At 49.1% G+C, this 24,754-nt stretch overlaps 1 protein-coding gene across 2 annotated transcripts in view; it reads right to left on the reverse strand.

Moving 5' to 3' along the window:
- LOC142311485 (alanyl-tRNA editing protein Aarsd1-B-like) overlaps positions 1–24,754 on the reverse strand; it is a 130,834-nt gene that overhangs the window by 73,745 nt on the left and 32,335 nt on the right. Inside the window, exons 1-4 of one of the 2 annotated variants that reach the window (XM_075349959.1) lie at positions 18,827–18,888; positions 14,414–14,508; positions 4,539–4,667; positions 1,976–2,135 (exon numbers count right to left, since the gene is read on the reverse strand). In XM_075349959.1, coding sequence (XP_075206074.1) covers positions 1,976–2,135; positions 4,539–4,667; positions 14,414–14,452 — 328 coding nt within the window. In that variant the 5' untranslated portion in view covers positions 14,453–14,508; positions 18,827–18,888. Of the gene's footprint in view, positions 1–1,975; positions 2,136–4,538; positions 4,668–14,413; positions 14,509–18,826; positions 18,889–24,754 lie in introns of those variants that run through there. The other variant, XM_075349961.1, reaches the window with a different exon arrangement.

Here is a 24,754-nt window from a genome sequence, read left to right on the forward strand (position 1 = left end):
ACAGAGTACCTGTAGATGCAGGGCCATGTCCCTGACGATACTCCGTCTCCTGTCCGGCAGATTCCCCCAGGGGCTGCGGAGGGAGCCCGGTCCCAGTGGCTGGATGACCGGTTAGGATCCCACTTCCCCAGAGCCCCTAAGGGATGGGGAAGGAAAACGGCATGTGGCTCCTGCCTGTGTACCCGCAATGGGTACCTCAACCTTAACAGCACCGCCGACTCAGTGGGGTGAGAAGGGAGCATGCCGGGGGCCCTGTTAGGGGCCCTCTTTTCTTCCATCCGATATAATCAGCAGCTGCTGCTGACTAAAATGTGGAGCATTGTGTGCATGTGTGCCTCCTTCAAGACAAAGCATAAAAACTGATGAGCCCGTGATGCACGGGAGGGTGTATAGCAGAGGGGAGGGGTTACACTTTTTAAAGTGTAATACTTTGTGTGGCCTCCGGAGGCAGAAGCTATACACCCAATTGTCTGGGTCTCCCAATGGAGCGACAAAGAAAATTGAATTTGCAGATCTTAGTCCAACCCCACCCCCAGCACGATTAGCAGCTCTCTCTCACTATAAAAGTACACAAAGTACACAAAGCTGTGGTGTGGGCGGCAATATGCACAGCTGAGCTCTGCTAGATCTGCAGCAGAGAAAACTATAACTATCATAAATGTTGCACCCAGTAAACTAAGTGATAAATTGCTGGAATCAGGGTCTCTGTCCCCAGCAGGTGCTATGAAGTGGTGACAAAGCAGAATCCCACTCAGATTCCCTTTAATGGTTATTCCCAAGATTGTAAATGATCCCCTATCCCAAAGACAAAAGGATAACCTACTGAACACTGGGGATCCAACCTCTGAGCCCCCCTCCCCCTCCACTTTTCCCCCCAAGCAATCCAAGACCTGGGCTCTGGAACCCAGGAGCCACATGCCCAACCACAGCTCTATTTATTGTCTATAAGGCCCGATTCACACATCCGGCATGTCACTGGATTGCCAGATCCGGCACACTCCAGTACGGTGTATACAGTGCAATGGCATCGCGGCAACCTCGTCACATGCTGTCATGTGACCGGAGCATGTGACCGGAGCTTACCGCAATTGTACAGTATTACATTGTACTGGAGTGTGCCGGATACAGCAAAGCGGCGACATGCCGGATGTGTGAAACGGGCCTAAGGCTCTGTGCGCACTAGTGCGTTTTACCCGCGGATTTACCCGCGGATTTTCCGCGGAAATTTCTTGAGAAATGTCTGCATTCTATGAGAAAAAAAAATAGCTGTGCGCACTGTGCGGATTTTTCTCAAGAAATTTCCTTGAGAAGAATTTCTCGAGAAAATTTCTTGAGAAAATGAGCATGTCAATTCTTTTCCGCAGGTATCCTGCGGATTTCGGCAGTACAGCCTGCAAAATCCGCAGGGAACCACCCGCGGGAAAATCGCGGCAAATTCGCGGCTATTCCGCAGCAAATCCGCATGCGGATTTGGTGCGGATTTTTTCCGGAGGTCCGGAAATCTTTCACTCCCAGAAGTTTCTCAAGAAATTTTCTTGAGAAACTTACCATTTCTAGTGCGCACATAGCCTAAGACTGCTGGAATAAGCAGAGTACAGGGCTCTACTATTTCCAACGGTCCCATAGGTAATGAATGGAGTGGATCTTGGGAATATGCAGAGCACGGTTCCTAGGTTCCAGAGCCCCATTCTTGAGATCCTTGGGGCTTGAGTGTTCAGATTCCTAGTGCTCAGAAAGTTACCAACATCTTATAGGGAAGGAATAACTTACTATCTTGGGGACAATCCTTTTAAAATACTTATTAGCATAAACACCCCCTGATAACATAACAGCGTGCTGCACAGGGGTGAATGAGGGTATGGGAGATACGATCAATCCACTGTAAACCTCCAGCGTAATACTAAACCTTTCATACATACGTATACTGATCTATGGCTAAAGACTCTGCTCAATAAGAAATGAATTACAAGCACACCTGAGTGTTGCTGCATGTGGTCGAATCTCCGGCTCCAGTCTACCTTCACTAGTACTTCTGAACCTGGCTCCAAAGCAGATAATACAAAGTGTACAGCTTCTGGGCCTTGTCGGGTGACACGAAGCACTGGGACCTCTCCGATGAACCCTCTGTCATCAGGCTGGGCGAAAAGAACAGGTAGGAAAATACATTATACGGATAGCAATCACACCAAGGACACCATCTGCAAGGAGACTGTATGTCCTCCCCGTGTTTGCGTGGGTTTCCTCCGGGGTCTCTGGTTTCCTCCCACACTGCAAAGAACTACAGATAGGGAATGTAGATTGTGAGCCCCAATGGGGACAGTGTTGTGGATGTATGTAAAGCAGAATGTTGGTGCTATATAAAAATAAAGATTCTAAGTATATATACTCATAATAAAGCACAAAGGCCCTTATACACAGACTACTCCGATGAATCCGTCAATATTAGCAGATCACCTGCCCATCTATATGGGGGTCTCGCGACTCTAAACCAACAGAGCTCTGAGGAGAGAAAGATCTGGCATGTTGAACTTCAGCGACTGATCCTTTGTCCCTGATAAGCCGTTCCCAGAGGACGACAGCGGCTCTCCCACAAAACTCAGGCGCAAACTAAGGAGATGAGCGTTCTTGTGTATGGAGTAGTCAGGAGACAGTTGTTGGCCAAACCGCTATCTAATTGGTAAGGGGGGGGGTCTTAAAGGGTACAGGTCACCAAACTGACCAATATTTTATTCTACAATTGCAGGACATTTCAGCTCTCATTCTTGTGGACCACTCACATGTACTACATACAGTGTTTTTCCAAAAATAAGCCCTCCCCCAAAAATAAGCTTTAGCAGCAATTTTCTGCATTTTTGCTGTAAGGTTTAAATATAAGCACTACCCCGAAAATAAGCAGTTGTCGCGGTTCAATAATGAAGTGTCCATGCAGCTAAAAAAGTTATAAAGAAAACTGCAGGACACTATTATAGAAAGCAGACACCCCCAAAAGAGAGAAGACCCTGTAATCATACTCACCAGACGCTGAACGGGAGGAAGCAACACACACACACACACACACACACACGCACACTTCAGCCATCAGGGAAAAATGGGACGCAGTGGAATGCATAAAAGACCTGCGGTGGAACACATCGATGATTTTCACCGCAGAGTCCTCCATGCGTTGTACTGCACTGCGTCCCATCAGCCCCTGCTGGCTGGAAGCAATCCGTATAGTCGGATGAGGTGAGTGTGTGTGTGTGTGTGTGTGTGTGTGTGTGTGTGTGCGATCTTATGTGTGTGCACAATCTGATGTATGTGAGTGTCAGCCAGAACCAGGGGAGCCCGAACCGTGTTTCCCCAATAATAAGAACTACCCAAAAATAAGCCCTAGCACTTTTTTGGGGGCAAAAAAAAACCAAAAAAAAACAGTATAAGGCAGTGTTTTGTTTGGAAAAACTCGGTAGTAAGCCATTTATTCAAATACACATACGACCAGACAGACCCTCAGCAATCGTATCTCTTAGGCTACATGCGCACGCTGCGTTTTTTGCTGCATTTTTGCTGCGTTTTTGTTGTCAGAACTTTCTGACATCTGACTTCCCAGCAAAGTCTATGAGAAGTCAGATTTTCTATGCGCACATTGCAGTTTATTTGTCAGCGTTTTATTTGTCAAACATTTGTGACAAAAAAAATGCAGCACGTTCATTCTTCCTGCGTTTGTCAACATTTGTCACAAAAATGCAGCAAAAACGCAGGTTGTGAAAAACGCAGCAAAAACGCACCTACAATTACAAGCATTTTTTGTGACATTTCCAGGTTCTCTCTGGCAACGTGCAGTTTTGGCTGCAGTTTGTGAACATAAAAAGATGCAGCGTGCGCATGTAGCCTTTAGCGAGCTTTACAGCCTGCGATATCGGTATCGATACCCGCCCCCGTCGTTTGTGCGTCACGGGCAAATCGCTGCCCGTGGCGCACATCGCTTACACCCGTCACACGGACTTAGCTTCCCTGCGATGTCGCTGGGGGCGGTTCGTGCGGCGTCACTGCGGCGTCACTAAGTGGCCGCCCAATAGCAGAGGAGGGGCGGAGATGAGCAACATGTAACATCCCGCCCACCTCCTTCCTTCCTCCTTTCCGATGGACGCAGATAAGGAGATGTTCGTCGTTCCTGCGGTGTCACGCATAGCGATGTGTGCTGCCGCAGGAACGACGAACAACCACCGGCATGCACCACTAACGATATTATGAAAAGGAGTGACGTGTCAATGATTGTTGACGTTTTTGCGATCGTTGATCGTTGCTCCTAGGTGTCACACGCTGCAATGTCGCTAACGACACCGGATGTGCGTCACTAATGACGTGACCCCGACGATATATCGTTAGCGATGTCGCAGCGTGTAAATCACCCTTTTGGCAACTCATTTCAAGAAGTAGTGGTCTCATCATGGACCGTGATTACCCAACAAGGCTCTCCAGACTAGGTGTGCTCTAGGTCACATAAACGTTGCGTGTATTGTAGGGATATGCTTCCTCGGTATGTAATAATTTATTTTTACCTGTCCACCGCCTTCAGGGAACAGCACTGTGTCCTTCAGTATAACATTGTATCCAGACAGCGTCTCCTTCTTCCCTCCAAAGTCACTCTTCAATTGAGCAGGACTACAGGATATCACTTCTGTCAGCAGCTGACAAACAAAAGGAAAGGTTTCCCAAAACCTTAAACATGTCATAATGCCACAAAAGAATCACATGGGTACATTGCAGTGCTGGTCATACCCATGGAGGAGCATGTGGCAGGGCTGCGCACAAGACTCCGCCAGGGCAATGGCTCCATATCACTGCAATCATACCTGAAGATAAAACATCATCCATAGCAAAAAGGTGGGAAATATGTTTATCACTATAGGAAAAAAGAGAATTTTGTTTACTTACCGTAAATTCTTTTTCTTATAGTTCCGTCATGGGAGACCCAGACCATGAGCTGGGTCTCCCATGACGGAACTATAAGAAAAAGAATTTACGGTAAGTAAACAAAATTCTCTTTTTCTTTATCGTTCCTATGGGAGACCCAGACCATGGGTGTATAGCTACTGCCTCCGGAGGACACACAAAGTTACTACACTCAAAACGTGTAGCTCCTCCCTCCTAGCATATACACCCCCTGCTAGCCAGTCCTAGCCAGTTTAGTGCAAAAGCTGAAGGAGGACATCCACCCACAAGTAGAGATAGAGTAAAACCCGGAATAACCGGAGCCTCTGTCTACAACAACAGCCGGTGAAGACACACGGAACAAGAAACTTGCCAACAGGCAATAGGGAGGGTGCTGGGTCTCCCATGACGGAACTATAAGAAAAAGAATTTACGGTAAGTAAACAAAATTCTCTTTTTCTTTATCGTTCCTATGGGAGACCCAGACCATGGGACGTCCCAAAGCAGTCCATGGGTGGGAATAAACAGACAACTGAGAAGCAGGAAAACCCAACTTCACAAATGGGCGACAGACACCTGAAAGATGCGTCTGCCGAAGCCCGCGTCTGCCAAAGCAAGAGCATGCCTTGGATAGAGCTTCGAAAAAGTATGCAGACTAATTCGAACTGCCGTCTGACAGACCTACTGAGCCGTAGCCTGAAAGCCGAAAAGGCACCGACAGGTCTGATCAAATGTGCTCTGATCCCCAGCGGGGAAGGCACTTGAGTACACTTGTAGGCCTCGGAAATGGCCGACCTAAGCTAACGAACAAGGGTCGGCGTAGATGCAGAGAGACCGCTATGCTGACTAGCAGTCAGTACTAGAGAGAGGTGCACCGCCTAATAACGGCGGTGCGAGACACCTAGATCCGGGGCGCCCGCACCAGATCCAGGATATGCAACGCTTCCTCAAGCGATGAAGAGGAGCCGGACAAAAGGAAGGCAGGAAAATTGCCCCGGATAAGGTGGAAGCAGTAACCACCTTAGGGAAAAAAGTCCGGAGTCGGACGGAGACCACCTTGTCTTGATGCAAAAGACCAAAAAAGGGGGTAACTCAGAGAGAGTGCAGCCAGAACTCCCTGGCAGGAAATTATAGCCACTAGAAAGACTACTTTCTGTGAAAGATGAAACAAAGAAACCTCCCTAAGAAGCGCAAAGGGGGGTTTCCGGGAACCGGGAGGACCGGATTAAGGTCCCAGGGCTCCATAGACCGCCGGAAAGGCGGAATGATGTGAGACGCGCCCTTAAAGGAGCGCACCGGAGCCAGCCGGACGATACGCCGCTGGCACATACCGACAGAACGGAGACCTGTCCCTTAATGAGGGATAGTCCTAGCTGTAGACCGGACTGTGGAAGGGACAGGAGGGTCGGCAAGGCTAAAAAGGTCCAAGGACACCTTGGAGCTCGAGTCATAGCGGAGATGACTTCAGGAAGGATACCAGAAGTCGCCAAGATCCAGGACTCAATAGCTACGCCGTCAATCCGAGAATCCAGAATTCTGACGGAAAAAACGGACCTTCTGAGAAAAGGTGTGGACGGACCGGAAGATGCCATGGCAATCCAACGGACAGAAAGAGCAGGTCAGGATACGAAGCCTGCCTGGGTCAGTCTGTAAGAGAATGACCCGACGGCCCCCTTCCCTGATCTTGTGCAGGGCTCTGGGCAAGAGGTAGAGACGAAGCTGGGATCAAACATGAACCAGTGTGTCTACCGCAAAACCTGAGGATTGTGGACCACGGTTGGACAGCTGAAATAATCTGCCCGCAGTTTTGACATCTAGGATGTGGGCTGCGGATACGGTGGACTAGGAGTCCCTTGTCCAGTGAAGAATGTTGAGGCGCCAAGATTGCCAGGCGGCTGAGTGTCCCGATCTGGAAATTGATGTAGGAAAACGCTGTAACGTTATCCGACTGAACTCGAATGTGCCTAGCCGCCAACAAATGGTGAAGGCTAGAGAGCTAGAATACAGCTCTGATTTCTAGCCCATTGATCTAGAGGGCTGATTCGGACAGAGTCCAAGCGCCCTGCGCACCGTGGTGGAGATATAATGCTCCCAAGGCGGAAAGACCAGCACCCTGGTGAGAATCACCTGGGACGGGGCCAGGAAGGAGCGTCCCTGAGACAGAGTGGTCGAAACCACCCCTGAAAACGAGCCCCAGGTCAGTGGCAAAGCCACCACCCCGTGGAAGGAGGGAGTTCGCGTGTACAGCGGACAACATCCAGTCTCAGAGGGCACAGGAGAAACTGGGCAAGGAATCGCTTCCATTGACGCCACCGTCTGACCAGCACCTGTATTTGGTGTCTGATAGAACGACGTCGACCGCCAGCGGAGGGACTACTTATCGACTAAGAGCGGCTTCACAAGAGCCGACAGTCTCGAATTGCGTCCTTGAGAGCCTCTGGTTCGAAGTCAGAGTGGACTTGAACAGAATGACAAGCCACCCGAATAGGTTAGAGTGGCGAGAGTAAGCAAAGTACTCTGCTAAGAGTCTGCACTGGATGAAGGCCTGAGAAGAAGGCCGTCTAGGGCAAACGATCACTGTCAATCCCTAGGGGTGCAGGACCCTAATCACAGCAGCCCCAATGAGAATACTCGAGGGGCCGTGGCCAACCCCAAGGGAAGAGCCACGAATTGGACCACTCTGATGGCAAAACGCAGTCAACGCTGGTGTGAAACTGCGATTGACCGTTGCAGAAAAGCATCTCTGATGCCGAAGGCTGCGAGGGAATCTCCTTGGGTTCTTGATTGATCCGGTGAAAAAAACACACGGAACAAGACAGAGACTCCATGTGAAAACGCCACACCTGACCATGCTTGAAAAGCTAAAGATCCAGATCGGAAGGCACCGCCCTCTTCGGGGACTAGAAATAGATTTAAACAAAAATCTCAGGACCGTTCCCAGTCGGGATTCGGTACAATTACTCCATTGGCCTGCAAGAAATGCCACGGCTTATGAGAAGGCGGCGGCCTTGGAGCCGGGAGGAGGTAACAGAAAAAATCTGTTTGGCGGGTGGACAGAACTCCATCTTGTAGCCATGGGAGATATAATCCCGCCCCCACTGAACGGAGACGTGTTAGAACCATACGTCGCCAAGTGGAGAGAGCCTGCCACCGACTAGGAGGAGGTTGGCGTGGCTAGATAGCTCGGAGGGAGCTGACTAAGTGGCAGCATCTCCTGCGGTCTTCTGAAGACGCAGCTTCAAAGCCAATTGGTTCTATGAACCTAGGCCGAGCTAGAGGACGATCAGATGGAGGAACGGAAACCACCGAAACCTCAACTGATTCCTGCCCTGGACAGGTTCCCTGGTTTAGGTTTGTGGCAAGGAAGAACTCTCCCCGCCAAGAGCTTCCTAAATTTCATCCAGTCGGTTCCGAAGAGACTGGTCCCACCAAAGAGGAGCCCAGCAAGGAACCTCTATAGAGGCATCTGCCCTCCATTTCCGAAGCCACAGGAGCCTGCGGACAGCGAGGAAAGTAGCCAAGACCACCGCCGTGCGGTGTCCAGCATGGCAGACCTAGGCAGAGGATGAAAAGACTGAAGTCTGGAAGTTCAGGCAACCGTTTTGGGCATAGGGTCCCTGTGAGGGAATGCATCTCCTCTGAGGAGCCATCAGCCACTGACATAACGGTCCGGGCAGAGCCACCTGAGGTGAATGAGCCCACTTCTTGACCACTATTGGTGGACAGGGGAAACACAGTTTTCAGAATCACGCTTCATGGGAAGCGACTGTCAGAGCGGACCCTGGGCTGGTCACAGGGACCTGAAAACCGGAGTGGTTAAGGAACACACGTTGTGTTCACCTAGATAAGGTAACTCCGGCGGATTGAGGTCCAGTACAAAATTAATGTACCGTGGGATCCTTATAGAGGTGCCGTCAGCCACTGATACAACTATCCGGGCTGAAAGTCTAGAGACCGGAGGGGCCACCCTTGGCGAATGAGTACACTCCTTGACCCCCTCTGATGGGAGGGGGAGACAGGCAGCAGAACCCCGTTGTGGGATCTGCAGGACAGGCTGTGGGCTTGGACGCCTGAAAACTGGAGTGGTTAAGGAACACACTCCTCGTCTTGTTAAAGGTATACTGATGCCTTACTGCCAGCGGGGAATACTCCCCTGATACAGGCGGATGGAGGTCCAATACAAGTATAATGGACGCAATCCAATCAGTCGCATCCGCGTCACCTACGGACGGATCAAAGTACCTAAAGTAGCGTCCGTGACATCCTCCTCGTCCAATGAGTCAGCTCGTAATCGGAGCTGCGGGACGGGGAGGACAGGGGACCCTGCGTCTCCCTGTCAGGAGGACGGGGTCTGAGAGCTTTGCTGAGCGAGCAGAAAACGCCCTGAGAAGGGGGCTGCATGCTCAGCAGATGCCGGGACAGGCCGACCCCTGGAAAAAAGATTCCCCCAGGGGTCAGCCATCGACCGGAGCAGCTGGAGGGACCCTGAATGAGCCTCCAAGCTGAGGGGCCACAGTGGTTATGAGCTCGGTACAGCCGTACGAGACTACCAGCAGTGGATACTAAAAACAGCCTGCAGCCTCGCTCTGTGAGACATGCTGCAGAGGTGGGGGGCTATGTCTAGAATGTCTAGAATACCCGAGACAGGGGTCAGCCTGGGGAGACTCCAGGCAGAGGCACCACATAAGGACCATTACAGTGTGGGTCCGTGCCGGTTCAGGCAATATGAGTTTACATGCAGAACATGTAGTATACAGCCTTGGAGCTTTGCTCCTAGTGTGAGACATGCTGCTGAGGAGGTTCTATAATAAAGAATTAACTCCCTCAGAATGCCGTGATCGTGTATAAAAGTGCACAGCCAGAGGTTGTGACTTATCAGGCCACTATTATGAGTGCCCCCTCAGGTTCCAAGCCTGGACCCCCAGCCATATATCCACTCCCTCTGCTGCAGAGCAGCCAGCGCCGATCAGCGTACTAAGAACGCTGAGAAAATGGCGCCAGAGTGAGGGGGGGGGGGGGGCGGGGGTTAACCTAGTAGCGGGAATCGGAGGGCTAAGGCATGTACAGGGGAGGGAATCATCTCCTAAAACGGAGTGTCGTCCCCTGTGCAGAGCGGCCGGCGGGCGGCACTGCAGTGTCCCCTTGCATGAGTAACATGCAGGGGAACAAAACGAAACTAGGCCGCGGCTGAAGCCGGGGCCTAGAGTTATACATGCGGCCGAAAATCAGGCATCATCGGCGCGGTACTCAGTAAAAACTGAGAAACCGGCCGGAAAAACTGTAAAAAGCAGCATTATCAACATAAATCACTGTCCCCTCAATAAATCCACATTGTAGAAGGACCCTTGAACAACGTCTCTATACTTAGCTTTGAGACGCAGGGTCCAATCCCTGGTGGGGTGGGGGTCCAGTGCTCCGTCCAGCAGGGTCCTGCCAAAGGGCTGCGGATGGAGGCCGGTCTCCTGCAAGGCAGTGAGAACCGTGTTGGCTCTAACTTCAAGCCAGAGCCCCTAAGGGATGGTGAAGGAGCGCGGCATGAAGGGATTTCTGCCCTGAAGTCAACCTTAACAGCACTGCCGCCAGGGGAGTGTGAAGGGACATGCCGGGGGTCCAGTGGACCCGCTTTTCTTCCAAATCTTTAGAAAAAATGAAAAATCAAAAAAGGATGCATGTGTGTGTGTGATCCTCCTGACACAAAGCTTGAAACTGGCTAGGACTGGCTAGCAGGGGGTGTGTATATGCTAGGAGGGAGGAGCTACACGTTTTGAGTGTAGTAACTTTGTGTGTCCTCCGGAGGCAGTAGCTATACACCCATGGTCTGGGTCTCCCATAGGAACGATAAAGAAAAAGAGAATTTTGTTTACTTACCGTAAATTCTTTTTCTTATAGTTCCGTCATGGGAGACCCAGCTCATGGTCTGGGTCTCCCATAGGAACGATAAAGAAATATAACTAACGAGTAACTAAAACCGCCAATACTATATAATCCTAGCTATTTCTACAAAGTTTTGGAGAGGTAAAAGAAATCTGTCACCAGGTTTATGCTTCACAATCTGAGCATCACTTAATATAAGGACAGAGACCCTGATTCTAGCACAAGGTCACTCACTGCAGTTTTGTTAAAATCACTGTTTTATCTGCTGCAGATGTGCTAGTCTTCTCAAGAATTACCTTTGTCCAGCCATTCAATTGATAAACAGCTTTCTGCACATACTTTACATAAGAATATACTATACAATCAGTGGTAGGTGTTGTGGAGTGCCAGAAATCATGATTATGGAGGACAACATACTTAATCATTGAGAAAACTAGCAGAGCTGCAAAAAAATACAACAGTGATTCTAGCAACACTACAGCAAAAAGCTCAGCAAGTCACTCAGCCCTATGATCCGGGTCTCTGCCTATACTTTATGCTGTCCTCAGATGGGGCAATATAAACTTGGTGACAGACTCCCTTCAAAGGAAACACTCACTAGGTTCCCTCGAAAGGCTTGTGCATAAAGTGTAACCGTCACTTTAATTTTTATTTCATAATAAATTGTACACATGAAAATAGGAAACTTTGTAATATATTGATGAGAGATTTTGCTCTTTTTCCTCCTGGAGTGACCTCGGCTCAATGGTAAAATGTATATTCAGTGACAAAACATTGTCCTGTTACTGAGGGAGGAGGAGACGACAGATGCTGCTCATAAGATTCTATGGAGAGGGGAGGAGAGAGGAGCTACAGGAAAACACATTCTGCTGCAAGTTCTCCTGAACTGTCATTTTAGGAGAACTTGCAGCAGACTGTTTACTATTGCGCACATCTATACACAACATATTTCAGATTGATATTCAAGAGGACTTGGAGCAAAAAAAAAAAAAAAAAATCGGGGTCTGCCTCAGGCTACTTCACATGCCTCCCCGCCCCATAAAACCTTGTAAGCAGCAAATGTCATCTACCTAATTAATGGGAAAATCTGTCTTCACTTTTAGGTAATTCCTTTGTAGGGCTTTCTTAATATGTACTAGTAGGGCTTTTAGGGATCAGGACACCCCTCTGTTACATAGGTTGAAAAAAGACCTAGGTCCATCTAGCTCAACCTTCCTCCACCAGTTCTACATTTGGTCACTAAGTCACTTATAACCGACAATGTTGTGTGTACTGAGGAAATCATCCAGCCCTTTTCTTAAAGCTGTTATAGTATCTGCCATTACTACCTCTTGTGGTAGGGTATTCCACAGTCTGACTGCTCTAACTGTAAAGAACCCTTTCCTATTTAGCTGCCGGAATCGCTTTTCTTCCACTCGTAGTGAGTGCCCCCTGGTCCTTAGTATTGTCTTCGGAAGAAATAAGTCATGTGCCAGTCCTTTATATTGACCACACATGTATTTATACATATAAATGAGATCCCCTCTGAGACGTCTTTTTTCTAAGCTTCTGTGAGTCAGAACATTTTGGAGTACTCTACACTTCCTTGCATTACATAGACCGCTGTTACCCTAAATTGATGCCATGTAATAATATGTAAGCACCATGGGAGGTGAGAAGCAGTAAATCAATAAACCCTATTTAATATGAATAATCTTCATTGAAAAATATTTATTTATATATATATATATATATATATATATATATATATATATATATATATATATATATATATATATATATATATATATATATATATATATATATATATATATATATATATATATATATATACACACACATACAGAAGTGAAGGCACAGATAAAAAAAAAATGCCCAGTAAACACATCCTAAAAACACAAAGTAAAAAAACAAAATGGGTCAAGAAAGTTTGCATATACATATACAGTATATGTCAACTGCAGAAGCTCAGTACAAAATACAACCACAAGGTGGCGCCCAAGTGATACAAAACCAGGGACAATCAATGTATAGGGGGCATACCAGCAATATAGAGAGAAAAGCAACGGATGAGAAGTACGAGGTGAATATGGGATCAACTCAAATCAAGAGTAGTAAATCTCTTACCCATCAGAGTGACTGGATGTGAGTATGTGCCCCAAAGAATAATACTGTGCAGCGAGCAGACAGTATACAGTATCATGCTTGGCTCTCTTCACATGTGCAGTTGGCAAGCATTTGTAACAAATCCAGCATATAAAACAGCAGATTTGAATGGATTTGCTATAAATGGAGCAAAAAGAGATGTAAGTTGGAAACCATAGTTTTTGGGTTTGTTTTTTTCTGTTTTGTTTTCTTTTTTTAATAAAAAACAAAAGATCCATTTTAAAGGTCCTTTCACCAAATGTTTCATGTTGAACTTGACACATGATGTAATAGTGGCCGCAGAGTGGACTTAAATGTCACCTTTTTTGTGTAGATATTACCAATTAAATTATTACCGTTTCCCCAAAAATAAGCCCTGGTAGAATGATTGTGGCTTTGAGTATGCTTGAAATATAAGGCCTACTCTAAAAAAAAAAGTCCTAGTTGCCGCTCCATAAGGAAGTGTCCAAGATGCTAAAAAAGTTAAAGCATACAGCAGGACTCATCATCCAGGAAAGCAGACATTGCAAGTACCGATGGTAGATGTGCTCTCACACAAAGATCAGGCATCACTGTCAGGTCCCTCATTGTTCCAGTTGCATTGCACGGCAGCTCTCATAAACAGATCAGATACCAGTATCACTCCACGAGAGTCATACTGCTTCCAGTCACCAGGGAAAGCCAACCTCTGAAGACTTGTATGTGAGAGCCCATTCACTTGCAAACTTTAAGGTCGAGGACGCACGGGGAACTAATGCGACCCTCGCATGACACTCGGCTCATGCTGGCAGCACAGGGGGCACAGCAGGCCACAGCTGCGGGGGGCAGGCGGGCGCTGAGGAGGGGCGGGAGGGATTTATCTCCCTCTCTCCTCCGTAGCTGGCTATTGCTATTCTCGCACTGCACTAGCGGTACACCGGTATACCGTGAGTGCAGTGCGATTTTTCTCTCGCCCCATAGACTTGAATGGGTGCGAGAAAAACCAGAATCACATTGCACCCGCAGCATGCTGTGATTGTTTTCTCGGTCCAATTAGGGCTGAGAAAATAATCTCTCATGGGTGCTGGCACATAGGCTAATGTTGGTCCAAGTGGAATGTGTTGTTTTATCGCATTGCACTCGCTCCGATTTTCATGCCGTGTGTCGTAGGCCTAATTGTTGGGGTCGGGTAAGTGCGATTCTTTTAGAGGGTGCCTGCTTTTTTTTGAGGGTAAACATACAATACATAGTACATAGACAATAATAGATTTAAGCAGGTAATTTAAAGCTTTGCAAATATGGATTGCAGCTAGAAAGGAGGCAAACAGTACATTTTAGGACATCTTCATTCCCATTGAAATAAACATCTTTTGGACAGGAATATTTTTATTTCTCGTTTTATAAACTGGCAGTGGATCCAAAAATGGAAAAATAACCCCTGGCCCTGTGAACGGAGACTAAGCTTATCGACAATGGACCCTAAAAAGCAAGGACGCACACTCACCTCTGTGGCATAGCTGTCCTTCTGACAGAAGAAAGCCATGGTATCTCCACGACGTCTCGTATCAGGAAGAAAGCGTCAGGTGCCGCAGCCGCTCACTGTGCAGGGAAATACACAAAATGCAGGTTACATAGCTCCATAAACGGATGAAGGATCAAAGAACGAAAAATCTGCAGAGAACAGACATGACTGACTACATTCACACTGCCCATTTCTCTTACTGTATATTTAGAGAAAGTGCCCAATTTACACCTAACTGCCAGAGGCGGCAAATTAAAATGTCCCTTTGGCCTCTGCCCATCCAATATAACAAGAAAAATAGCGCTTCACCATCCCACAGGATGCAGTGGAAATAATATTCCTTCAAACACAGATGTTACACAGAAGTCTACAGTGGACTGATACACATCCATCAGGGCCGCCATCTAACACAACGAGAGACCTACAATGTGGTGTTATAGAGAACCTGTCGGCAGATTCATGCTGCCCAAATCAAGGGAAGTACGAGTAAGACCCTGGCTTCACAAATGCAACCAGATATATTTTTTCTGGCCGAGGACCGTAGGCAAGGTCCTAACTAGTCCTGCACTGCCCCTGGCTAGCGGCTCAAAACACCACAATAGGTGATTGACAGGTCTCTTACTTGTGTCTATACAGAGACCTGACTAGTCCCGCACTGCCCCCATCTGGTGTCTCCCCATACTACACTAGATGATTGCCAGGTCTCTAACTTGTGTCTATATACAGACCTGACTAGTCCTGCACTGCCCCCAGCTGGCGTCTCCCCATACTACACTAGATGATTGCAGGCCTCTTACTTGTGTCTATATACAGACCTGACTAGTCCTGCACTGCCCCCAGCTGGCGTCTCCCCATACTATACTGAATGATTGCCAGGTCTCTAACTTGTGTCTATATACAGACCTGACTAGTCCTGCACTGCCCCCATCTGGTGTCTCCCCATACTACACTAGATGATTGCCAGGTCTCTTACTTGTGTCTATATACAGACCTGACTAGTCCTGCACTGCCCCCATCTGGTGTCTCCCCATACTACACTAGATGATTGCCAGGTCTCTTACTTGTATCTATATACAGACCTGACTAGTCCCGCACTGCCCCCATCTGGTGTCTCCCCATACTACACTAGATGATTGACAGGTCTCTTACTTGTGTCTATATACAGACCTGACTAGTCCTGCACTGCCCCCATCTGGTGTCTCCCCATACTACACTAGATGATTGCCAGGTCTCTTACTTGTATCTATATACAGACCTGACTAGTCCTGCACTGCCCCCATCTGGTGTCTCCCCATACTACACTAGATGATTGCCAGGTCTCTTACTTGTATCTATATACAGACCTGACTAGTCCTGCACTGCCCCCATCTGGTGTCTCCCCATACTACACTAGATGATTGCCAGGTCTCTTACTTGTGTCTATATACAGACCTGACTAGTCCTGCACTGCCCCCATCTGGTGTCTCCCCATACTACACTAGATGATTGACAGGTCTCTTACTTGTGTCTATATACAGACCTGACTAGTCCTGCACTGCCCCCATCTGGTGTCTCCCCATACTACACTAGATGATTGCCAGGTCTCTTACTTGTATCTATATACAGACCTGACTAGTCCTGCACTGCCCCCATCTGGTGTCTCCCCATACTACACTAGATGATTGACAGGTCTCTTACTTGTGTCTATATACAGACCTGACTAGTCCTGCACTGCCCCCCTCTGGTGTCTCCCCATACTACACTAGATGATTGCCAGGTCTCTTACTTGTATCTATATACAGACCTGACTAGTCCTGCACTGCCCCCATCTGGTGTCTCCCCATACTACACTAGATGATTGCCAGGTCTCTTACTTGTATCTATATACAGACCTGACTAGTCCTGCACTGCCCCCATCTGGTGTCTCCCCATACTACACTAGATGATTGCCAGGTCTCTTACTTGTATCTATATACAGACCTGACTAGTCCTGCACTGCCCCCATCTGGTGTCTCCCCATACTACACTAGATGATTGCCAGGTCTCTTACTTGTATCTATATACAGACCTGACTAGTCCTGCACTGCCCCCAGCTGGCGTCTCCCCATACTACACTAGATGATTGCCAGGTCTCTTACTTGTGTCTATATACAGACCTGACTAGTCCTGCACTGCCCCCATCTGGTGTCTCCCCATACTACACTAGATGATTGCCAGGTCTCTTACTTGTATCTATATACAGACCTGACTAGTCCTGCACTGCCCCCATCTGGTGTCTCCCCATACTACACTAGATGATTGACAGGTCTCTTACTTGTGTCTATATACAGACCTGACTAGTCCTGCACTGCCCCCATCTGGTGTCTCCCCATACTACACTAGATGATTGCCAGGTCTCTTACTTGTGTCTATATACAGACCTGACTAGTCCTGCACTGCCCCCATCTGGTGTCTCCCCATACTACACTAGATGATTGCCAGGTCTCTTACTTGTATCTATATACAGACCTGACTAGTCCTGCACTGCCCCCATCTGGTGTCTCCCCATACTACACTAGATGATTGACAGGTCTCTTACTTGTGTCTATATACAGACCTGACTAGTCCTGCACTGCCCCCATCTGGTGTCTCCCCATACTACACTAGATGATTGACAGGTCTCTTACTTGTGTCTATATACAGACCTGACTAGTCCTGCACTGCCCCCAGCTGCTGTCTCCCCACACTACACTAGATGATTGCCAGGTCTCTTACTTGTGTCTATATACAGACCTGACTAGTCCCGCACTGCCCCCATCTGGTGTCTCCCCATACTACACTAGATGATTGACAGGTCTCTTACTTGTGTCTATATACAGACCTGACTAGTCCTGCACTGCCCCCAGCTGCTGTCTCCCCACACTACACTAGATGATTGCCAGGTCTCTTACTTGTGTCTATATACAGACCTGACTAGTCCCGCACTGCCCCCATCTGGTGTCTCCCCATACTACACTAGATGATTGCCAGGTCTCTTACTTGTATCTATATACAGACCTGACTAGTCCTGCACTGCCCCCATCTGGTGTCTCCCCATACTACACTAGATGATTGACAGGTCTCTTACTTGTGTCTATATACAGACCTGACTAGTCCTGCACTGCCCCCAGCTGCTGTCTCCCCACACTACACTAGATGATTGCCAGGTCTCTTACTTGTGTCTATATACAGACCTGACTAGTCCCGCACTGCCCCCATCTGGTGTCTCCCCATACTACACTAGATGATTGCCAGGTCTCTTACTTGTATCTATATACAGACCTGACTAGTCCTGCACTGCCCCCATCTGGTGTCTCCCCATACTACACTAGATGATTGACAGGTCTCTTACTTGTGTCTATATACAGACCTGACTAGTCCTGCACTGCCCCCAGCTGCTGTCTCCCCATACTACACTAGATGATTGCCAGGTCTCTTACTTGTATCTATATACAGACCTGACTAGTCCTGCACTGCCCCCATCTGGTGTCTCCCCATACTACACTAGATGATTGCCAGGTCTCTTACTTGTATCTATATACAGACCTGACTAGTCCCGCACTGCCCCCAGCTGGCATCTCCCCATACTACACTAGATGATTGACAGGTCTCTTACTTGTGTCTATATACAGACCTGACTAGTCCTGCACTGCCCCCAGCTGGCGTCTCCCCATACTACACTAGATGATTGCCAGGTCTCTTACTTGTATCTATATACAGACCTGACTAGTCCTGCACTGCCCCCATCTGGTGTCTCCCCATACTACACTAGATGATTGACAGGTCTCTTACTTGTGTCTATATACAGACCTGACTAGTCCTGCACTGCCCCCAGCTGCTGTCTCCCCACACTACACTAGATGATTGCCAGGTCTCTTACTTGTGTCTATATACAGACCTGACTAGTCCTGCACTGCCCCCATCTGGTGTCTCCCCATACTACACTAGATGATTGACAGGTCTCTTACTTGTGTCTATATACAGACCTGACTAGTCCTGCACTGCCCCCAGCTGCTGTCTCCCCACACTACACTAGATGATTGCCAGGTCTCATTTGTGCCTATATAGGGAGAGACCTGACTAGTCCTGTGCCAATGTGGCAACCTATGCTTCTGTCCAAACCCCGCTACAAAACGGGATTAAGACATATGTGACAAAGGGGGCCATTTACTATAGTGGGGCAGACGGAGTCACCTCTGGCAGGCACCATTTTTGGGCATATACACCAACGGGACCACTGAACCTGCAGAAGAACGCAGTGTGAACTGGCCCTGCATGCTCTGCAGAGCAAGGAGAAGCGCTGTAATGTCTTTTTATCATGTACATTATATATAAAAAGGTCATGAGAACTAACAGCATCTGCCCCCCGCTCCATACTGCGCCCACAGCCAGGCTCACCCTGCCATTCCACTCGGACTTTATGTCTATCCATCCACTAACTGCCATGCCGGGAATTTCAGCAGCGAACAAAAACTACAACTCCCAGAACACTGTGCGGCTTCCTGTGAACGGGGGCCGTATTGGATCATTTCTCAGCAGGTGCCGCTCCGCTAGTAGCTTCCTTCTGCACTTACTGTACAAGTGGTGATGGCCGCTAGGAGTGAGTCCCGGCCATCTGAGACAAGCTTTATAGCTTCACTGATAAAGGGCTGAGGAATAATATGCTCTGCCCGAACATGTGCAGCTCACACTCAGGACCCAGAGTAATGGCGTCACCGCGTGTCCTGATGACGTCACATGTACAGTGTACTTTACACCTGCGACATCGCTAGCGATCTCGTGAAATTCTAGATCGCAAGTGCGATCATTTGAGGTCGCACATATGTCATTTAAGATCGCACTTGCGATCTAGAATTTCACATCGTTAACGGGATTGCTAGCGCTGTCGCTGCGTGTAAAGTACCCTTTAGATGTGCATAGGGTTGTGTCATTACTACCCATACCGCCTATTATTAGGGAATATGGGTTGCTCAGGATCTAAGAGGACCCAGGAGGGCCTGTCCGCCATCTTAGTGCTGCTGGCCATAACATTAGAGGTCACAGTGTTGGCACTCGGCTTTAGTGAGGCCTCTACAGTTGTAAGTGCCACCACACTGGCTTCCGCCCACTAGTTGGCTAGTTCTGACTATTGGTAGGGGGTGTTTCTGTGCATTTTCATGTCATAGTGAGGGCTGTGGGAAATGCTGAGGACCAATACACATCAAAGGTGCAGGCTAAAAACTCCCCAGAATTTCCAGAATATAGCGCATTTAATATTCCCCCCTGACTACGGTCATATCTGGCCACAGAGGTTTTTTGTTGGAAGAACAAAAAAAATCTATAAACTCATTGTTGACGTAATTAAAGTGTGCATTTCTCCCATATCACACACAGATGTGTGGTTTCCCACCACTGATCTATAGGGTCATCTGACCTCAATGGACGTTGCAGCACAGTTCTCGGAGTGATTGGGGTGGGAGCTATAGATCAGTGTTCTCCAACCCCAGTCCTCGAGGACCACCAATAGTGCAGGATTTCCTTATCATTGTAACTATCACCGGTGCAATACTAATAAAATCCTTAAGGCCCCTTTCAGACATCCGAGTTTCAGGTACATGTGACATCCGTTTTTAACACGGATGCCACACGTACCCATGTTACTCTATACTGTACTGACACGGTCATGTTTTCACATGGACCATGTGACTCCTTGTGGTCCCGCACGCACATACTGAGACATGTCTGAGTTTTCTCCAGCAGCACGGGTGTCACACGGCTCGCACACTGATGTGATCCGTGTGACATCAGTGTGACATGTACCAGAGAAAACACGGGTCTTTGAAATAAAAATATTTTCTATATTCACCTGTACCCAGCGCTGTTTTCTTCGGCTCTGCTGCCTCCTGCTTCTAACCCCCGCTCATTATATTCATTGATTACTCACTGCACTTCGGACCTGGAAGCCGGAGCATTGTGGAGACAGCGCCGCGGACAGCACTGCCGAAGACAGCATCGCCGGGTACAGTATCGCCGGGGATATTGCCAGGGGCAACATCGCCGGTGACAGGTGAGTATTCAGCAAGCAACCAGTGTGTGTGCAGTGACGTCCAGGAGGTCATCAGAGTTCCCAATGAACTCTGATGAACCCGTGAAGTCACCGTGGTGACACCCACTGTATCGCGGGGGTGTCATCAGGGTGTCACTCTGGACATCTCTGCACACCCACCGGTTGCTTGCTGAATACTTACCTGTACCCAGCGATGCTGTCTCCAGCGGTGCGTCAGAATCAGGAGATGGCAGAACCGAAGAAAACAGTGCTGGATACAGGTAAATATAGAAAATCTTTTTATTCCAAAGACTTGTTTTTTCTCCGGTATGTGTCACACTGATGTCACACATATGCAAACACAGATGTCACACGCATGACAAATGTATGACACACGTATGACCATACCGGTGCGTGTGGCTTCTACCTGATTAAACACAGACGTCTGAAAGGGGCCTAAAACATGCCCTGCTGATGGCTCCTGAGTACTGGAGTTGGGGAACACTGCCATAGGGGATCAGGCAAGGGATGCAAGCATGAAAAATATATATTTTTTATATATATATATATATATATATATATATATACACACCGTATTTTTCGGATTATAAGACGCACTTTTCCTCCCAAAAATTAGGGAGGAAAATGGGGGGGTGCCTCTTAAAATCTGAATATAGCTTTACCTGGGGGTCCTGTCTGTGCGGCGATCGGGTAGCTGGGTGCCTGTGGCTGCATGGTGGCAGCCGGGTATCTGTGGCTGCGTGCGGGCGGCAGTCAGGTACCTGTGCTTGCGTGCATGCAACAGTCGGGTGCCTGTGCCTGCGTGCGGGCGGCAGCCGGGTGCCTGTGTGTGGGAGGCAGCTGGCACCAACAGGCACCCGGCTGCCGTCTCACACAGGCACCCGGCTGCCTCCCGCACACAGGCACCCGGCTGCTGCCCGCACATAGCCACGGGTACCCGGCTGCCACACGCACGCAAGCACAGGTACCCGGCCGCTTGCACGCAGGGTGGGTGGGCAGCCTGCTGGCTGCCACTCTGTGCGTGCGGGGCGGACAGCTGTGCAGCAAATTACCCAGTTTGCCCGCGGTCCCAGTTTTAAATGATGGGAGCAGGCGCGTGCGCAGATGGAGCTCTTGGATGAGAGCTCCATCTGCGCATGCTCCGCTCCAGGTGCCAACATTTGAACCGGGACCGCGGACACTGGGACACTCACTGCATCGGCCTGCTGCACGGCTCACCCGCTGCCTTTGCTGCCGCTACCACGGACCCTGCGGCTCCTGCCACCATGGACGCCACCGCGTCTGCCACCATGGACGCCACCGTGCCTGCCACCATGGACGCCACCACGCCTGCCACCACACCTGCCACCACAGACGCCACCGCACCTGCCACCACGGACCCTGCTGCCACTGACCCGCCGCGCCTGCCAGCACAACCTCTGCCTCCTGTGACCCCGCTTCACCACCAGTGCTGCCCCCCTCCGGTAAGAGAACACCAGAGTATAAGACGGACCCCATTTTTCTTTTTTTATGTCTAAATTTGGGGTGCGTCTTATAATCCGGTGCTTCTTTTAAAGCGAAAAATACGGTGTGTATGTGTGTGTGTATATATATATATATATATATATATATATATATATATATAAAGCTGAGTGTATGTGTGTGTGTGTGTGTGTGTGTGTATGTATGTCCGCTAAACGAATCCGCACCGTTAAATTTGCAATCATGAAATTTTGCACTGCTAACTCATTTGACTCAGGAACATCATAGATTATATTTTGAGGGGAAAATTTAACCCCGTGGTTTACAGGTATTCTACAAAAAACCTGCTTACATTAAAGTCAATGGAGCTGGGAGTTACAGGTCATTAATAGGAGCTGTGATTGGATGCTATAGGAATAAAGGAGATTCTAAAGCCCGCTTTACACGCTGCAATGTATCTTACAATGTGTCGGCGGGGTCACGTCGTAAGTGACGCACATCCGGCATTGTAAGTTACATTGTAGTGTGTGACAGGTACGTGCGATTGCGATTGAACGAAAATCCGTTCATCGCATGCACGTCGTCCATTCCTCATGAATTGAACGTGAGGTTGTTCAATGTTCCCCAGGCAGCACACATTGCAGTGTGTGACACCATGGGAACATTGAACAGATCTTACCTCCGTCCGCGGCTCCAGCCGGCAATGTGGAAGAAAAGAGGTGGGCGGGATGTTTACGTCCCGCTCATCTCCACCCCTCCGCATCTATTGGCCGGCTGCCGCATGACGTCGATGTGACGCCGAACATCCCTCCCACTCCAGGAAGTGGACGTTCGCCGCCCACATCGAGGTCGTATGGAAGGTAAGTACGTGTGACGGGGTAAATCGTTTGTGCGGCACATTCAACAAATTGAACGTGCCGCACATACGATGGGGGCGTTGCAAATCGCATACGATATCGTATGTGAAATTGCAACGTGTAAAGCAGGCTTTAGTATGAGGCTTATGTGTCGTTTAATATGATTCAGGTGGAGCTACAGATAGAGGGAAATAGAGAGAAAGAGACAGACAGACAGATAGCGAAAGGCAGACAGGGAGAGAGACAAATAGAGAGGCAGACAGGAGGAGAGAGAGAGAGAAACAGAGACAGGGAGAGAGAGACTGATAGAGTAAGGGGCACTTTGCACACTACGACATCGCAAGCCGATGCTGCGATGCCGTGCGCAATAGTCCCGGCCCCCGTCGCAGCTGCGATATCATGGTGATAGCTGCCGTAGCGAACATTATCGCTACGGCAGCTTCACATGCACTCACCTGCCCTGCGACGTTGCTCTGGCTGGCGAACCGCCTCCTTATTAAGGGGGCGGGTCGTGCGGCGTCATAGCGACGTCACACAACAGGCGGCCAATAGAAGCGGAGGGGCGGAGATGAGCGGGACGTAAACATCCCGCCCACCTCCTTCCTTCCGCATAGCCGGCGTGAGCCGCAGGACGCAGGTAGGAGATGTTCCTTGCTCCTGCGGCTTCACACACAGCGATGTGTGCTGCCGCAGGAACGAGGAACAACATCGTAACATCGGTATTTCCAAATTCATGGAAATGACCGAGGCTACACCGATGATACAATTAACGAGCGCAAAAGTGTCGTAATCGTATCATAAAGGATTTACACACTACGATATCGCCTGCGATGCCGGATGTGCGTCACTTTCAATTTGACCCCAACGAGATTGCACGTGCGAAGTTGCAGCGTGCAAAGTGCCCCTAAGACAATGACAGAGAGACACAGGGAGAATGGGAGAGACAGAGACAGTTACTGACTCGCCCACCCCAGGGCTATGGGACACCCGGTGCCGGGCCGGACTAGTCCGGGGGTCATCAGTGGTGGCGGGGCCCGACTCCGTGGCCCTGGTGGGTGTCAGTTAAATATGGCTGGTGACTTGGGAGCAATTAAAGTATTTGTTTCGTGACGCCACCTGTGGTTTGCGGCTATTAAGTCGCCGCTGCTGTGTAAGGACTCCGGGGTGATGATATGGCAGCAATAGTGGTACTGCTCCCCACAGGTGGAGCGGTGCCCCGGGGACACTGTTGGTGCTCGTGAGAGTCTATGGTGTTGTGTGGATAACACGGTGCAGGGCCGACAGGCAATGAAAGAAACAGGCACAAACAACAGTCTCTTTACCTTCTCCTCTTTTACTTCACAAACGGTTAGTCCTGGGAGACCGGTACAGGTGGTAGAGGGCTCCGGCCGGCCTGGAAGTAACTGAGATGTCGTTTTGGCCAGATGAGTATGAGGCCTACTCCTGTTCTTTTTCTTACTGTGATAGGACCCTGCTCTCTGGATTTAGCAATGGCCCTCTTTCTGCTAGGACCGGTGCTATGTCCCTTTCCCTCTGTGGTAGGCTGCACAGGCCCTCTCTGGTACTTCTCTGCTGGAGTCCACACCGGGCCCTGATGATGCAGCTGTACCTTCGGGCTGTTTATGGGCCAGGTGCTTGCAGCTCTCCTGCCCTTCGGATTCGGCTACCAGGGAGTATTTTAGGCCCTGGTGGCCACAGACTCCGATGTCCGAGTCTCTTCTGTGCCTCTCTGCTCCTCCTGCTTCCCTGGGCCAAGCTGCTCCAGCTCTAGGCCCCAGTTCCACAGGACAGCACTACTCTGCGTCTGCTTGCTATGACTTCTCTCTACAGACTGAACACTAACTCCTCCCTCAGGCCAGACTTAAGGAATGCTCCCTGGAACTCCAGGTTCAGAGCTCCCCCTGCTGGCCTGATGGAGAACTGCGTTGGATGTTAAACTTACTGGCCAATAGACCTCCCAAT

The sequence above is a fragment of the Anomaloglossus baeobatrachus genome, chromosome 5 (genome assembly GCF_048569485.1).
Source record: "Anomaloglossus baeobatrachus isolate aAnoBae1 chromosome 5, aAnoBae1.hap1, whole genome shotgun sequence".
Lineage (NCBI taxonomy): Eukaryota > Metazoa > Chordata > Amphibia > Anura > Aromobatidae > Anomaloglossus > Anomaloglossus baeobatrachus.